The 18,526-nt window shown below is 38.7% G+C and overlaps 2 protein-coding genes across 3 annotated transcripts in view; one reads left to right on the plus strand and one right to left on the minus strand.

Moving 5' to 3' along the window:
• Positions 1-363: 363 nt before the first annotated feature.
• Positions 364-11,282, minus strand: hrh2a (histamine receptor H2a). 2 transcript variants are annotated; one of them, XM_086085100.1, is made up of 4 exons: positions 10,978-11,282; positions 3,135-4,396; positions 1,974-2,146; positions 364-1,584 (listed from the first exon to the last, which is right to left on the minus strand). In XM_086085100.1, the coding sequence occupies exons 2-3, from the start codon at positions 4,141-4,143 to the stop codon at positions 1,977-1,979; spliced, it is 1,179 nt and encodes a 392-aa protein (XP_085941226.1). In that variant the 5' UTR covers positions 4,144-4,396; positions 10,978-11,282; the 3' UTR covers positions 364-1,584; positions 1,974-1,976. The 2 variants fall into 2 exon arrangements, with proteins under 2 accessions (XP_085941226.1, XP_085941225.1); XM_086085099.1 differs by lacking the exon at positions 364-1,584 and having other exon boundaries at positions 1,623-2,146.
• Positions 11,283-14,486: 3,204 nt separating this feature from the next.
• Positions 14,487-18,526, plus strand: part of dock2 (dedicator of cytokinesis 2) — a 106,484-nt gene continuing 102,444 nt past the window's right edge. Inside the window, exons 1-6 of the mRNA XM_086084226.1 lie at positions 14,487-14,631; positions 15,478-15,561; positions 16,063-16,103; positions 16,243-16,298; positions 16,823-16,919; positions 17,008-17,156. Coding sequence (XP_085940352.1) covers positions 14,589-14,631; positions 15,478-15,561; positions 16,063-16,103; positions 16,243-16,298; positions 16,823-16,919; positions 17,008-17,156 — 470 coding nt within the window. The 5' untranslated portion in view covers positions 14,487-14,588. The remainder of the gene's footprint in view (positions 14,632-15,477; positions 15,562-16,062; positions 16,104-16,242; positions 16,299-16,822; positions 16,920-17,007; positions 17,157-18,526) is intronic.

The following is an 18,526-nucleotide window of genomic DNA, read 5'->3' on the forward strand; positions in this document are numbered from 1 at the left end:
TGAGCCCTGAGCAACTGTGATGTCATTTTAAGTCAACATCAAGTGTCAAAAGGGTCACCCCCCTGAGATGGATACAAACGGGTGGATTTTGCTACCCATATTTCACAAACACAATATTAATCAGAACGCCGGGTGTATACTAGTGGAGGCATATTCAAAATATTATTGTAAAGAACATTTTGGGGTTGACGTCCCCCATGTTAAATGTAGCACAGGAGAAAAGCTATACAACACGTTAAGAACGTTAACCCCCCTCCTTTTTTTTAATCCCTTAATAATAACACAAACTCTGAAATAGTTGCACATTTATTCTTAAAAAAAAGAACTTATCCCACATACTCAGTTATTTAAAATTTTGGCTGGAATCCACTCCCACCCCGTTAAATTCTATGAAACAAACCCCACACTAAGCTCAGAGGATCTCCAAGAAGAGCGCAGAGGGGATTGTTTGGTAAGACAACACAAATGTTTTTCTTCTCTACTTACTGTCCCCAAGAGCACAATGACCTCTGTAATTGTTAAAAGACTGACTTGCTGCTGTGGGTGAACAGGGGAGAAGATACTGGGTGAGAGAGGTGGACTATAAATGGAAATCCAGTGTGACTGTGGGAAACATCTGGTCTAGCGAAAACAATATTGGACACCCAAAGGCATCAGTACAAGAAAACAGTTATTGCTCATCATCTGCCCACAACGTTGTGGTTTTGCTTCGAGAACGTTATCCTTTTCCCGCAGAGAACTTTTGGTTCACATCAGGTTGTTCACGTCTCTCGCCATGGCTCCTCTCGTCTGACTGCTTTGTTTGACCCGCAGCCAGCTGTAGGAGGACCTGTATACTTTTCAAATTCTTCTCCATTAATTCAATTCAACACAGATTTGAACTCCAGTCAAACGTTTGTACAAACATACAAAGACAAGACAAATGGAGCACCTCAGTTACATTTGAAGTAAGACAGCACATTATAAATACTTGTCTTTGTCATATTACATTTTTAAGCATTTACGCTAATATCTAAAAGTATGTTGTTCTTTTTTTTAGACTTTAACATAACAATGTATGTGGAAATATGTGGTTTGGAAAGCACTTTATCATGGATCTAAGCTGTTAATATATGAAGTGCACTTACACACTAAATTCTCGCTAAACAAAGTCAGTCATTTGAAACAAGCATACCTTTCCTGTAAACATGCATTTACAGTACATTCCATGCCACAAAGACTTGAGACTGTACATCAAGAGATGTTGCGGTCTTTCTTGTAGCAATGCATTGATTTCATTCACTCTAGTCTGAACAGTCCATATCCAGCTTGTGATACTTGATGCTACCACAGGAGGGTGCACTTGTCTTAAACCACCAGATGTAGGCCTACTACTTGTGCTTCATGGCCAGCACGTTGGCGAACTATTAATTCCTCCAGGGTTGTTCCAGGAAGACTCTTTGTGCCGATAGATTCCCATTTTGTAGCGGCACTGCTTGTCCAATGCAGACGGGATTGATTGTACATTGATGCTTCTTGTGCATGACGAGAGGTGAAGCTGCAGAGGTCTTCATTTGTATTCTTACATTAAGCCTACGGTGTGTGCTAGCAGGAAGACAGACACCAACGTGAGACAGTGAAAATCAGGTGTACATTTTATTGCTTTAAAACTAACATACACATCACATGGTCAGCCTGTTCCATACATTTTTTTTTTTAGAGAGCAGGATATGAAAGTAGGCAAAGTATCTCTAGCTGTACTGAGCAAACATCCGTATGTATGTATGCTTACTGTACATCAGATGGGTGCAGTTCAGTAGTGTTACAATAGCAGCTTCCTTTTGGTAACTTCCCCAGCAACAAAGACTTCTGACAACATTGAAAGGTGATAGAATGTATTTTTTTGATTGACAGTCTTTGATTTGAATATAAAAACAAATAGCGCAGTGTGAGGTGTTGACTAGCAACTATGGTCTGTGGAGACAATAGTTTACCTTTTAATTGCCATTGACATCTGTCCCAGTTGCGCCATTTGCAAATTGGGTCATGGCCGTGTCAGTCCTGCTATTTGTCTCTTGTAGTATGAAGTTCTGACCCGTTTGCCCTGCCCTGCAGCTGGCAGGTGCGTGTCCACACAGCAGCGTCACCTCCATCAGCGGTTCCCTACCTAAGATGGACGAACATCAAACAAAGGTGGAGAAGGATTGGCAATTAATATTTTATTGTGGAAAGGAAAATAAAAGCTATAGGCCAAAGCCAGGGTTTTGGCTGCCTTCCACCAAAGGGTGCAACAAACTAAATTAATCTGCATACAAGCACAGACCACAGGAGAGAACAGCAGAATTAAAGGCAGCTGTTTACGGTGTCAAGCGATGCATTTTTTTAATCGGATGACTTCAATAGTTAACTCACGATAAATTACAAATGTTATATCTGTTCTAAATGTACAATACAAATATTTGTTTCTAAGTTTCATACTCTTGTTAACATAAATGTGATTTTTTTTTTTTACAGTAAAATCATTTTTTTCTAAGTTTTCCTACTCTTGTTAGGATAAAAGTGGTAAAAAATTACACAAAAAACTACAGCCCGCGAGCCGGACCCGGCCCACCTTCACATTTGGCCCGGCCCCCTGAACAATACCAGAGCCCCCCCAAACTAAAAAAAAAAAAAATCCTTGACATGTGCAATCGCCCATGAGCCCCGCACTTCAGTCTGTCGTTGCTTACCGTCGTTAACGCCCACTTTTCAGCGAGTACACAATGACGGTCCCTCTCATTCCGTGCATTTTTCGCGTCAAATCATTCGCTGAACATGCGGAAGCACTCGGCGAAGGGCGGGTCTCTCAACTACGGGAAGTGACGGGAAACAGAAGTGCCAAAATACAACTATTCCGCCACAATATGGCTAGCTGCAGGACAAGATGACCAAAGTTGCCTTTTTTCGTTAGCACTGGATGAGGGCAACTTCCTGTATTTCATATCTACAAAGTTTTGAATAGCTTCATGTAGGTAAGATGAACATTAATAAAGGTACATGTTCTTGCAGTAGGACCGAATGTTCTCAGTCTACTGCAACCGCACGCATAATTGATTTCTCATTATTAATAGAAATGCCTTTCATAAATAACCTTCCACATAACACCGCGGCTGTACCTGCTATTGTTACGGTGGCAGAAGAATGTCGGCTCCTCCACCCACTGTATGTCGGCCATCGACATCTCAGTAGGTGCGTGTAGGCGGACCTGAAGTCCCTGTTGAGGGCTCCATAAAGGATTGGATTGAGGGCCGAGTTGGCGTAACCCAGCCACAGCACGATGGAAAATTCGGGCACTTTGTTGGGGTCGGTATTCTCCTGTAGTCCCAGCGCTGTGAACAGAATGAAATAAGGCAGCCAGCACACAACAAAGGCTCCTATCACCGCCGCGAGCGTCATCGTGGCCTTGTGCTCCCGCAGGGCCGATGGCGGGACACCAGAGACCACAGTGGTGATAACCGACTGTTGGCTCCGGCCGCTGTAGCTGGTGACGCACGTGGGCCGAGTGCTGATGATGCGCTTGATCTGTGCCCGTGCGATGCGAAGTATTCTGAGGTATGTCCAGCACATGACCAGCAGAGGCAGGTAGAAGGTGAGAAGCGAGTCGGTCAGAACGTAAGGCCTGTTTAGCTCAAAGCGACACGTCCTCTCAGGAGCCCAATGGCCGTAGTTTTGCACCGTCCCGTTGACGGTGTTCCAGCCCATGTAGATGGGCAAGAAAGAAACGGCCACCGACACGGTCCAGACGCTCGCCATGGCAACGAATACTCTCCAAGGTAGCACCAGGGAGCTGTATCGGAGCGGCATTGTCACGGCCAAGTAGCGGTCCATACTTATGGCCAGCAGGGTGAGGATGGAGGCGGTGCATAGCATGACGTCCATGGAGATGTAGAAGTTGCAGAAGACGGGACCCAAGGGCCAGTCGTCGGTGAGTTGCAGGTGGGCCGAGAAGGGGAGGACGGCGAGGCCGAGCAGAAGGTCGGTCACCGCCAGTGACACGATAAAGCAGTTGGTGAGACAGCGCAGGCGTCGCGAGGCGCACACCGCCAGGCACACCAGCACGTTGCCGCTGATGGTCAGAAGGATTAGCAGGGTCAGGATGAGACCCACTGCTATTTTTGACAACATGGCCCTCACTAGATTCAACCTTGTGACGTCATGACTTTTTTTTCTTTTTTTTTTACCCTTCAACAATTAACCAATACATAAAGGAGTCTAACTTCATCATCTCAACGACTCCATGTCAGTCTGTACTCTTAATGAGTGACTGTGGAGCCTGAATCCGTACTCTCATGTTGTGGTCTTCAAGGCAAAGCTCCGCACGAGTGTTGAATTCAGTGAATGGCTTCAAACACGCTGTCTTCCATGGCTTTACTACCATCTAGTGGACAAAAAGAGACAAAACAGTCACGTGAGTCCTATTTTCACACAGCTGCGCATTTGACATCAAAGATGTTTACTTCGTTTTGGTATGGTAATTTCAATGTTGTGTGCATATTCATTTGCATTTTATAGCCAAAGTGGAGCAGAGTGGCGCACAAACCTCCACTTAGAGCAAATGAAAAGAATCAAAGGATAGGAAGGAAAGATATATTGAACAGGTGGCAAAGGTGATGTATCTGGGGATTGTTCTCTGAATTGAAAAAAAAAGAAGAGCTTTCAAACCATTAAGGCTAATATATAAAGGATAATAAGAAACTGTTTGCAAGTATTTAAGATAAAGAAAAAAATACACTGTTATTGCCATATCGTCAACCAGGTTTTTAGTAATTGTGATTAATTATTTGCCACAATGTAAAATTAGTGTTTAAATCCTTCAATAAACTTGCTTATCCACCCTTTATGCACTATCTCGATCCACCAGAGCTGCATCAAACGAAAACTGTCATTTCACATTGCAAAACAAAATTTGCTGAGACTACTTTCTCTGCGAAAGAAGTGAAATTCTGGAATGCTCTTTCCCTGAACTTCTTAAATATATCACACATTGTTTTACTTTTATGAGGACTACCAAATATTTCAGTGACAGAGTTGCTATTGCATTTTTTTTTCCTTTTCACTTTTTTAATAATCCGTTCTGACCTTTCCATGGATGGGTATTTGCTACAAACACAGAAGCTTGCATGTGAATCTGTTCTTAGTTGTCAACGTGTGTTGTAAATAGGCATGGGACGATTTGATGGTTTACCGTGGTTTTAAGAAGTTAAGGTTTCAATAAGCGTTAATACTGGCGGTAATGAGCTCTTTTTTTTTTTGAGTGGACTTCTAAGCAGAGCAAAATGATTGACTTCTTGCAGAGCTGAGTAAACAACCGCCTTTTTGAAGTTAAGTGCCTTCAATTCATTTTTTTTCTTTCTCAGCGGGCATAGACAAAAGGGGTGAGCAGTTAGGCATGGGGAGGCGGGATGGAGTTACAGTCTGTGTGTTAGTTACTTACTTGGATGCTTTTTTTATGTGCATTGCCCTCTCCCCTTAAAAAACAGTACACATAAAAACAAAATAAAACAAAACATGGTGCCAGCATGTACTAGTTGCCCCTTGGACAAAGTGAGTAGCCCAAGGGTCTGTCCTGAAAATAGCTCACAGTGCCATTGTGACTTGCTTAATATTAAAATAAATTATTAACAGTTATTATTTTGCTTAATCACATAAAGTACACATTTCTCAATGTGCCAAATGCTCTACATTTGTTTAAAAATAAAGAGTATTGTTGGACTTGTTGGTTATTTTTGTTATTTTTATTTACCCGAATATTAAAAAAAAGTTTTATTAATAATAAAGCTGTAATTTCAATACCATGATACCACAATATTTTTGTTCATGGATATCATACCATCAGAATTTAATATCGGTTCATGATTAGTTGTAAATAAACCTAAATGACAAACCTCATCACATCGTACAACAATAATGTGCCTAAATTTGGTCAAGCTTAATATATTGTTCAGTGAGCAAAGAAAGTAAAGAACACGTGTTGGTTTCATGGCTCATCTCAGCACAAACAAATATACAAACTGTAAACATGTGCCCTGAGCTGAGATTGGAACTCCAAACCTGACAACTGTGTGGCAGGTATTCTAACCACTGTAGTTCCCTTTGCTGCATTTAATCAATCACTGAATATAATTCAGTAGGTTAGTGTGTTGACAGCGTCCTACTATTTTGAAGCTTTTGTTCCCCTTCCTGTAAATGAGTAGTTAAAAAGCTGAATTTACGCTTCCTATTTGAGCCTTAACTGGCCTCAGAAGAAGTAAATTGTTACAGCCTAATGAGATCCATAACAAAAGCAGTATCAAAACCCTTTTAATGATCAGAGTGGTCATAATTGTGTTTTCATGCAGTTGTGGACATTAATTTAATAATGTTGAATAAACAGTAAAATAACATTGTGGTTTGGGCACACATCGGTTTCTCATACTTTGCACCTCAAATATAGCTTTGAAACAACAACAATGCATTTTTCGCAATTTTAAAAAACAGAATGAAAGGTATCTATAATTTTTATTTTTTTTAATCAATTAAAACAAAGACACCAAATTGGGATAGCACAAACACTGCTTACTGCTAACATTATTCTGTGAGACTAGTTTTCCTTGAGCTTGGGAGCAAAAACACTCTTACAGGGAAGTTTTACAAATTGATACATAAGTCAGAACATGCCGCAAGCCAGTAATAAAGTCAGACATTATTCACAAAAAGTTTGAGATGTTCTGCTTTCAGATGTAATTTCAGGATGAACATAAATTGTCCAATTCCGTTTTTCTCTATTTTTATTTTATTTTATTATTCTTTTTTTCTTTTTTTCATAATTGGCTGTTCTCTTGGATTTATTCAAGCAGTTGCCTTTTCATACTGTTCACATTTTGACATTAAGAGACCAAGACGACGCCTAACTATTGATTGAAATCTTCCCCATTGGGAGGCTTTAAATAAAGATTTTCTCAGAGTGAAGTAGACTGAACTTAGTGTCACGGTGTCATTGGCAGGTTACAACAGAGAGGGTGGAAGGGAGGGGGGTGGGGTGGGGGAACAAACAACTGTTGTGAGTTTTGCTGTTGAGTATCAAGCTGTGAATAAGTATTTAAACATTAAACAGTTGAACAGCCACATTCCAAAGTTTAAATTAAGTTAGTAAGTTAGTGCATTTTTGCTTTAGATTTCATCTGAAGGCCAAACACGACCACATTTTCATGATTAGTGTAATTACAGCAAATATTTGTATGAAAAACACTTCGAGGCCATCAATATTAAACAATCAAATGTAAAATGAGCCACATGTAAAACCGCTGTCTTTTGCCATGTGATATTGCTTATGCTGTTGCTCTTGACCTCAAAATGATGTTAAATGTGGACCACTTGTATTCATTATTGTTACTTTTAAATGTCCATGAGTGTGTGCGACATCCAGATTTGAAATTTTTGGATGCGCAAATAAACAACTTTCTTTCCCTGCCTCCTGTCAATAAGCACAAACACTCTGCAAATGAGCTGTTAGGGTCCAATTTGCAGCATTTCGACTTCCCATCACTCAGTAAGTGATTGGGGGGAAAGAGCGGCATTAGGTTTTTGGAGATGAAAGGGAGCCACAAAGGAACTCGCAAATGTGCCTCTTTACCAGACATGGTGTGACTTGGTGACGAGTGAGGATGTTATTTACCTCTCAGCTGCAATGCGGCGTCTGATTTTTGAGATTCTCCATATACCAAGTGCTCATTTGCAACCTTTTTTTGAAACGTTTCGTTGTTATTTATTTTATTATTTTTTTTACACCAGCCAGATGTGCCTTTTTGGAATATCCTCTCCTCTTCTGACTGATCAGTAATAAACATCATCACGCAAATTGTCTGATGTGTAAAGTAAAGGGCTTCAGTGTGCACTTATTGGAATTAGTTGGATTACTTCATTATACCAGCAAGTATTCGTCTAATACTTTCTTTGAAAATGTCAGCAGGGTGTCAAATTTTGCTTTATTCAATTTCCATTCATTTTTTTTTCATTCATTTACTGTATATGTCATCACATTAAGCACATCTGCCACACAATTGGGTGGGAGGGATGCAAGTGCTTTAAAATTACAAATAGAATCCACTCACATCTCTAAAATTTGAGGAGCACAAGAATAAACATGCTTATAGTCAGAATGTACTGTTTTTATTCTTTTAATGACCATTTATTACGCCAAGCACAAAAGCAAAAGGTATCGTTCTGTTTCCCCGTCAATATTATGGATTGCGTGTAAGTTAGAGTGCATGCCTCTTTTCAACTTTCATTCAAACTTTCAACCATTTGTCGGGGGCACTGCTGAGCCATTTTGAAGAAACCGCACAATAAACATCCATCCATCCATTATCTGAACCGCTCCTCACTGGAGCGTAAATGTTTTTGGCAGGCCTGATGTATGTACAAATTTTCACGAGTTTTTGCCTGTATACAATCTTTCTTTATTAAATTTATTATTATTATTATTAAAAATCGCACAAGAAATCTCTAAAATATTGATTCTGAGAGAAGGAATTTTTTTCTTCTAGACACAATAAATAAAGGTCTTCCCCTTATTTTAACATACAATGGTGCCTTGAGATACAAGTTTAGATGTTTAGTAATACATTTTTCTCCCTACGTAATCTGCAATCACGTAAAATGTGAGCGCAAGGCATGATTGTACCTGATGTAGTTTCCCCGCCCATTTCTTCTTCTGTGGTGTCTAATGTTAGTTGGCAAATCATCTTAATAGTACATTAGTGCCACCAACTGATATTATCCTTCCACTGCAAGGAAACCAATGGGCATTATGTTGTCTGGATGTTGTGAAGTTTGCTGTCGCCATCTAGCGGTGGGGATGTCAGGTGCACTTTTATCTCAAGTTTTTGCTCATATTCCAAGACGAAAAATCAGCCAGGCAATGGCTTGCACCCCAAAAAGTTTGTAAGTCAAGTACTTGTATCTCAGGGCTCCACAGTATTCCTTGTCACAAAGATGCCACATAAAATTGTACTTTTATATTACACAGGACACAAAAAGTAAGTTTCTCAGCTAATGTGAATTATAATATTTGGGGGAATGCTGTATTTATCTATCACATTTTTCTTCTGTCACTGAGGTCTGCTCTCTACCGTGGGCTTTTCTATTATTAAACATGTATGGACAAGTCTCCTGTGCTACTTTATTGATGTGTGCGGCCCTCTAGAGAAAAACTTCCTTTCTGTGTAGCACTGACTGTCTGCATCTTAGAAATATGAAAATGAACAAGACATAGTTCCAGACAAGTGCACCATAGGGGAGATGAGACACATGAAATATATATAGGTGCTAATGAATGGCACCCACAAGGGGATCAAGCTCATTATGTTGCCACTAACCTTAGCGTACCTTTGTTACAACAACATTGCGAATACAATGCCAGTGTGAGCAGACCCACATACATACATTTCATGTCCTGTTTTCGGTAATGTACACAGTTTATTTTCCCAGTGGAGCTAAAGATAGATGACATTATGGTGAACTGCAGTTGCTTCCCAACCATGTACCAATATATAGGGAAAATGCGTAGACATATCTGCCTGACTATGAATTAATGCATTTTATTTTTCAAACACACACGCATATATATATATATATATATATATATATATATATATATATATATATATATATATATAAGAAAAAGAAAACAAGAGGGAAAAAATCTACTCAAAGATATTAAAAATCATATAAAACAAAAACCCATAACCTATACACATGTTCGTAAAAAAGGAATAGAAAGAAGTTAACACTTTTTAATTCCTGCCATTATCAAGCTTTGTTACATTTTTTAGGGCCCAAGCAGCATCAGTGATGATGATGATGATGATGATGATGATGATTATTATTTTTATCGTCATCATTTTATTTATTTATATTTTGATATTGTTGTATTGTTGTCAGGCAATTACAAATTTTAATCGTTATTAATTGCATGACTTCAATAGTTAATTCACAAATATATATATATATATATATTTGTTCAAAATGTACAATAAAATATTTTTCATACTCTTGTTAACATAAAAGGGGAAAAAAAGTTAAACTAATAGAAATATATTTTAATTATTGATACAGTAATTTATTTTTGAGTTAAAATTAAAAAGATGTACTGTAAAAAAAAGTGTGATATTGATTTGTTTTGAGGTCATTTTTCTGCCAATAGATGGCATAATTGCATTTGTAAGACGTTGGTGACAGCTCAGTGCATTTTTATTTTCATATTAAGAGCTATCTAATCTTTAACATGAAGTAACCTGTGAAATTCTGCAAATTTTTTAAATTGTAAAATACAACCTGACCCCAGTCACCTTGTATGGACGTTTGACCAAATTTCATTAATCAACTTTGTGGATTATTTAGTGATAAATTAATTTTAAACATACATTTTCAACGTGGAGGGACAGTAGCTTGCCTATAGCTCATGGGTTCAAGAAATACAAAGGAGTTCATTTGTTGTGTGGCACATTTGTTGGACTGATTTTCTAATGATGCAGAGTCCAATTTTATTTTATATCGGAGCCCCGTTTACATAAGGTTCAACAGTGACTCACCTCACAGGTCAGTGCTTCGCCCTTCACATCGCTATTGATCCCACACGCTTATAATGAATTATTTTCAACTGCATGAGCTGGTAAAGCAGACTCAGCTGGTATGTCACTCCCACACACATGCACATAGCAAACACGCACCTGCTCTATCGGACTCTCTTTTTTCTTTTTGCATGTAAATTTTACTTCGAGTAAGGTGGTTTAGTTGAGTCAAGATAACGTTGTGGTTTTGAAGCAAAAGTAAACAAGCTGATTAGCACAAATGTACAGAAAATATGGAGTAGATACAACAAACAGTGATGTCACAACAACGCAACGAGCAACACAGTTAAGAAAAAAAATGTTTGCTTGAGGTAATTATATGGAGGAAAGTAGAGATCGATCAACTCACCGCACAGACCTCATCATCTCATATTGGCTCCTGGAGGGAAGCAAGTCGAACCACAGGCATGCTCATGATGTGTGTAGTGTGTGTGTATGAAGGTGCGTGTGTGCGTGTGTATGTGAGTGTGTTTGGACACCTAATGAGTCCGTCGTGTGTGGGGAAGAAACTAAAGAGACCGAGGGAGCGCCACACTCTCTCTCTTTGTCTCCTCCCATTGCTCCTCTCCTCTCTATCTCTCGGTAATTTGCATGCCAAGTGATTCCAATAACTGCTCCACTCTCCGCTTCTGCAACCATTTGCGGCAGTAAAGCACCAACAAAGTCGCACCTTTTGTGGTTGGGTTGCTTTAAGGTCAGCCTCTGAAGAACATCACCACTGCACTATGATGACGTCAGTGATTCCAATAGTGAGTCATCGGGCTTCTGTCTTACTTTTTCAACTTATCAGCCTGCTTGTTGAGTGGTACATAGCCACCAGTTCCTGCAAAAGCATCCACTGAATTGACCAAATTGTCTTCATTGATCTTCTTTAAAGTTAAGCAACATCTGTCAAAAATGGTAGTCGTCATTGGGCGAAAGTGTTGAGAGCCTAAAGCCGCGTTTGGCTAATATGCAGGATTTTGGTTGTCCCGATGTTTTACAGCATCCTGGGATCTTGGAATATTGGCCTCTGCCAGGTATTTCTGGGCCTTAATAATTGAACCGGCGGGTGCGTTCGTGGTCTGCCTGCCAAATTCTGCCTTTTGCATTCCTTCTCGTTCCTCCTCATATTTTTTGGCCATGACTTCCTTGACAGTCTGAAAATGAAACCAAGTTGAACTAAAAGCAAAATCAATATTTCAAAATTACTTCTCTTGACATTTTCTATGCAAACCTCTCTGCTTGGCAAAATGACTCAATGACCTGCAGCCCTCGCTTTCAACAACGTTGAGGCGCTGGCAGTCCTTAATAATTCAATTCTGAACTGACCTGTCCAATCCATGCTTCCTAGGAGCTTCATGGTCACAAATTAAATCATAAAATGTACATTCATTATTAATAAAGTGATTAACACAGAAATTCAATGTGTATTCGTGACCTTATTTTCATACTTTGTGCATTGAGAATGATTTTACTTATGTAGGACAGTTCAGGCAAACACATGTGACATTTAACCTGCTGAAAATAAATGAATTATTAAAACTAAGAGTGACTTTTGAACGGGGTTTGAATTCTGATAGAGAAAGTATAACAAAGGAATAAAAATACATAAAATTGATCAAAATAGTGCTTCAAAATATCTGATTCTTTCGGCAGAGACGCATCCCGTTGACAGATGGCAGACACGCTTCCTTCTAAACAGCTTGGTGCCTCAGTGACGGCGGAAATGGCAGCTGTGCCACTCACGTCTTTTAAAGCAACACACACACCGACACGCGGGGTTTATAACATAGTTATCAGTTTGAAGTTGTAGTTTTTTTGGAATTTAGATTCAGTCACTAGAGGTGAAAAACTCAACTGTCACGCAGAAATTCCGCTTTGGTTTTGAAAATTCCGTGTTGGTTCCGAATCCTTTCAGCAGCCTGGGGCCCCTTGCACCTTAGTTTCATCAAGGAAGCCCAAGAAAACAAATCCATCGAGTGCATCTCATATGATTGACACTTTGTCAAACACACCTTCTGTTTTTGAATGGTTGTTTTTCCTTGGACTTTTTCCACAGATCATTTCACTAATGAACTACTGTCAGCTTTACAAAGACTGTTTAAAAAAATATGCCAAAAATTGTTGTTACTTTATGCTCGTGCTAGTTTCTCCTTTGTGTATTTTAATGGCCATCATCACTTTTGCCACCTCTGGCTTCTTCCTTTGTCTGAGCAACGTTCTATCTATAGTTATATCACTGAGTAATTATCAACATCACAATTTAATCCATTGTGCCCTAACAAGTTACATATATCATTTTTGTTTCCATAACAACAGATTTCCCTTATATTCTACTTTCAGTCGAGTGTCAGTGTTGTTGAAAGATACCCGCCTGCCGTTTGCCATCAAAGTCTTTGCTTTAACCACCCACTAGTTAAATATTTATATAAGCATATAAATGAAACAAGAGGCAGTATTTTGTCCCAAAGTAGAAATTCTGTCAAGATGTATGAGTAATATGGTTTGGTCTACACTACATTAAGAGCTACTACTACCATAAAGCATAAATGACATTTTATAAAAAGGTGTGGGATTCTTGGTAATGAAGAGGCTCTTACACTTTTATGTTGGGACTTATACAGTGGTACCTTGACTTAAGAGTTTGTCTTTCTGTGACCAAGTTCATGATTCATTGCACTCCATATCAAATTGATTTATCTCATGCAAATAAATTGACAGTTTCAGACCACCAAGAAGCACTGCAGTTTTTTTTTGTTACATCATTTTAATAAAGAAAACTAGCAGTGATTTTTGTTTAAAGGGGAAGTCAACCCCCAAAAAGTCTTGTCAATAATATGTTATATGCAGCACCATTAGTTTAAATACGGTATTCTGGTTAATATTAATTAGTGGAATATGAGTTAAGCAACAAAATCCAGCCGTTTTTATCAATATCAGAAGACGGCCACTTGAAGCTGCGCTGTGATTGGTTGTTTCCTGAGCTCTGAGCAACATTGATGTCATCTTCAGTTGACAGCAAGTGTCAAAATGGCCGCCCCCTGAGATGGATAAAAACGGCTGGATTTTGCTGCATAATCATATATCACATATGTAATATTAGTCAGAATGTCATGTTTAAACTAGTGAGGTCACATATAACATCTTCCCCTTTAAAGGCAATGCTAATAATATTCATGATAATGATATTAAAAAATATTGAAAAGGGGATAAAAAAAAAAGAAGTAATTAACCTACTGTATGTTGGACAAGCTGAGTTGTATGCGTGCCTTTAAGGGGCTCAGCTGCCTAAAATGGCACAGTCAGCAGGAGGTTGAAATCCTGTGGTGTCTTTCTATGAGACGTATTGTACTTACACCAGTTGAAATGATCTCTGTGGTCTGTTATTATGATTCTGTTCAAGTGCAGAAGAGAAAACACCAATGCTGCATATCTCACACTCGCTTTCAAAGTCCTCATCTGTAAAAGTGGCCTGTCTGATAGAAAGAGTGCAACTGAGGAGAAAGCGGGGTGAGCCGAGGCTGCCATGCGTCTCAGAATGTTGTCAGTTTAGACTTGAAACACTTCTTTAAGCTTCACTGATGATGACCTAAGCGGTAAGTGTACAGCACTCATAAAATGAAAGACATCCAAATTCATGTCTGTATGTGTGCAAAATCACATCGCATCATCGTTAAATGAATGCCATCCTGTGGTCTCTTACATTTTTCATGACGCTGAGTCCTATCTTTGCAGAATCTATCATACAGTTTTGCCAATGCAAAACCAGCACAAATGCAATGCTCGGTAGGACTCCACCTTGTTGTACCCACTTCCTCTTGAGGGTTCGAAGGCAGGAAGAGAAGAGAAAAGAGGAAGAGGTAAAGAGTGGAGGAGGGCTGACTGCTTTCAGTTTGGGTAAAAGAAAAAAGAAAAAAGTGAAACATTGAACAGGCACCTCAAAACAACCTGTTAGTGAGCAAAGTGACACAAGAAAACATGGCTCCTTGGACAGCAACCACCATTGAGCGATATGGCGTAGGTGAGTGATTATGCGGACATTCGTTCATACATTTGTGCACTTGCAGACATGATTATTGCTATCATGTGTATGTTTAAAAGAAAAAAGGAAAACTTGGTTAATGCTTAACAGGATGTGAGCAGGTGCAAACGAGTGTCTGGATGAATGATCAAAAATGTTTAATGTAACAGCAATCCAACTCATTATCATGTTGCTGCCGATTGCATGAATTGATGATGAAGTCAACATTAAGCAGAGTTGATGAGGAAATGCTGTCGCAAACGACTGACATTTTTATGCTCGAGCTGAGGTTCACTGACCTGCTTCAGATGATGGATGGGTGACTTTTTGTTTTATAATATAGAATGTAATAAATGATATTCATGTCATTCAGGGACATCTGAGCTATTTAGTCAGTACTGACTGTTGTACTTGTGGAGGCAAATGTCAGGAAGTGGACAAAGAAGGAAGGAAGTTTAATAGCCGCATGTTGTAAACCATCATGTTTGATATGTAAAGAGAATGTCTAGTAGTTAAGGACTGTGTAAATCCATTAAAGGCTCGTCCATTGGGAACTGTAATGTGATCTTAAAATTGTGATAGTACTTGTGCAAAGGTCAACAGATGGCTTTATGTGTCCCATTTTGTTCAAAACATTTTCCATCATTCATCTTCCCACGCAATCAACTCAAGGTTGAATGCGCATATACTTTGAGCTCAGCTTTTGACTTTTTATTTTTATTTTTTTAAATCTCAAGAATCTACTTTACAATTTGTGCAAGAGCTTGATGTTCACCCATGTGCACCCACTGCAAGATGCTGTGCTGGCGTAATCCTATGGGGTTTTTACAAATGTCGTTTTTTCAGCCAAGTGGAACTTTGCTGGCAGTGGAGAAAATCAACTTTCTCTGGAGGTCGGAGATGCAGTCTACATCCAGGAGATCTGCGATGGTAGTATACAGTCTTAATGCATTACTAAAAGGTTTCTTTGAATCATATATTGATATACTGACATATTCCAAATTTAAAGTGAAAGTCAACCTTTAAACATTTCTTGACAATAATATGTTATACGTGACCTCACTCATCTAAACATGACATTCGGATTAATATTACATTTGTGGGATATTAATTCAAATTCAACTGAAGATGACATCACAGTTGCTCAAGGCTCGGGCAACAACCAATCACAGCTCACCTGTTTTCTGAAGCTGCGCTGTGATTGGTTGTTACCTGATCTTCAGTCGACAGCAAGTGGCAAAATGGCCGCCCCCTGAGATGGATAAAAACGGCTAGATTTTGCTGCTTAACTCATATTCCATTAACGTAATATTAAACAGAATAACATATTAACACTAGTGGGGTTGCATAGAACATATTATTGTCAAAAACAAATAAATGGGGTTGACTTCCATTTTAAATCATGTCCTGTGTATGTATGTATTGTTCTAGGTTGGTACAAAGGTTACTTGGCAAGGAACAAAGCCCATCAGGTAACAAGTGATAGACTGACTCTTGCATTTTAAACGCTATAATGATATACTGATATGTGAGCGATGTTATGCTCTAGTTCTGTGATGACAGAAAATCATTTTGAAACTAATCACCGCCTTCCCATTTTCCATTCTCCAGGGTGTGTTTCCTGCCAGTTTTGTACACCTGAAGGAGGTAATTGTTGCGCATCGAGGGTAAGTGGAGTTTGTATAATAAGCAAAGTAGTTGTTGCTGTTAGTGGTTGGTATTAATTTGCAGATGAGAATCGATTTGCTCTGCACTGAAGGCAGCAGCATGTACCGTTAGACCGCATTCTCTTATATAGTGTTATTTAAACCAAATTAATCACATTTTTGGCAGTATAAAGAGATGTGCGAAACTTTTAGGAAACATAAAAGTTCATAACTAATGGTGTCCTAGACTTTTGCCCATTTGTTTTTATTTTTAAGCAACTGTGTATCAATTTCATATATAGTACAGTGTAAGCTTATTTATATACAATACTTACATACACACATGCATATCATTACTGTAGAGCAAAAAACTTCAAATTGATAAAAGTATATAGTAACTTTAAACAAATGTGGAGAATTTTTTTATTTATTTTTTATTGCAATTTCCCCTTTAAGTTACCAAATATGGTAACTTGCTTAATAAAGGGTTCATTTTCTACAGACCCAATATATTGGTCATAATTCTTCAATGTGCTCCCACACAGAGATGACAAGGTGGTATTGTTTGCAGAGATGCCTCTAGTGAAAGAGGTGACCATGACACTGAGAGAATGGGGCAGCATATGGAAGCAGCTCTACGTGGTATATGCAATATAAACACCCGTACACACACGGTGTATGACTGAGAGTAAAAAAAGTTGCGTTGCGGGCCATGCGCTGATTTGTGCAGGCCAACAAGGAGACGCGTGTGAAGCAGGTGCAGAGGCTGATGTGGGAGCTGATGGAGTGGCGTTCCCAGCTCCTCTCCGGAACGCTGCCCACTGATGAATTCAAGGAACTCAAGCAGAAGGTCATCTCCAAGATTGATTATGGAAACAAGTATGTACAAAAACATCACCAAAAACAAATGTATTCATGTACCCTGCAAGAAGTGTCTTTTGAAATATTCACCACTTGCACTTGCACATTTGATATCCAATTCAAGAGCTGTATCAAATGTACATGTGCGTTTATAAAGCGGATGCTGTTTACTTTAACTTTTGATTGACACTGTCAAACTTTTTTAACAATCCTTTTACGATTGTTGTGCTTTGGAGTGATATTTTACTGTGCTGTCTCTATATGCAACATTGTTTCTAAAATACAGTAGTGATAACTTGAGATACTTGAGATTTTCAAGAAGGGATGGATGAGTACCGATACCAGCCTTATTTTATGGTATCGGTACTCGCGACGGTGGCCGATACTGGTCGGCCGCCCTCTTGTGGCCGTTTATGATTAGGAACTAGAAATTAGAGGAATAGAAAATTGCCATTAATTTCAATTATTATTTTTGGGGGAAAATACTATATTGGAATGTATAGATCTTTTTTTTTTTATTCATCTGTCATTTTGGGGAGAATTGTATTTACTAGTAGTGGTATTGGTATCCGTGACTACTTAAGAGTATTGTATCGGTATCAGCTTGTAAAAAAAGTGTTATTGAACATCCCTACTTATGAGTTTATCAAAATAGGAGTTGTTGGGACAGTTTTGTGTGCGTGTGTTTTTTTTTTAAGTGTCATCAAGCCGTTAAATGCAACTCCCAAATGCAATTTCAAGTTTATAGTCAAACTAAACACAAAACAAAGAAAATTACGACATGTATTTAATACAATCCCATATAAGTTCACTATCTTAATGGTAACACATAATGTGAAATGCTATGGAGAGGTGTTATTTCAACAAGAACGGTAGAGCAATTCATACAAACAGATAAGATAACAGTATTCACAGGCATATGTTCTTTATCCTCTGCAGAGAATGACAAATATTACAACATCTTACTGAGGAGTTTTGAGCGACTTATATGTAGGCTTATACCTCAGGTGGCCAATGTGCACATACCAGAAGAAGCAGCGCAATGTCCATTGAATTGAAGCAAAAAATGTGGCAACAACGGTTTAATGTACTTTCTATTTAACTGATATAATTACTGTATGTTTCTATTAAATACAATATTATATATATATTCTTTTTGGGGGAGGCTGGAACAGATTACTGGCATTTTCACTGATTTCAATTGGGAAAGATGACTTGGGATACAAATGTTTTGGGTTGCGAACTTGGTCACGGAACAAATTGAACTCATATCTCTAGGCATCACTGCCCTTCTCATGCAGCTAATATGAAATGATCAAGTACTATATAGTTAATATAGCCTACATCATATTTAGTGTAGAAGGTATAATCAGCATATAACCTATAGC

This window comes from Leptonotus elevatus, chromosome 9, assembly GCF_054856555.1.
Source record: "Leptonotus elevatus isolate MCC_2025b chromosome 9, RoL_Lele_1.0, whole genome shotgun sequence".
NCBI classification, from domain to species: domain Eukaryota; kingdom Metazoa; phylum Chordata; class Actinopteri; order Syngnathiformes; family Syngnathidae; genus Leptonotus; species Leptonotus elevatus.

Excerpts from the sequence above, each read along its gene's own strand:
- hrh2a (XM_086085100.1), bottom strand. The coding sequence starts at position 4,143 with ATGTTGTCAAAAATAGCAGTGGGTCTCATCCTGACCCTGCTAATCCTT. Across the intron at positions 2,147-3,134 it reads TGCCACCGTAACAATAGCAG|GTAGGGAACCGCTGATGGAG; the intron begins GTACAGCCGCGG and ends CGTCCATCTTAG.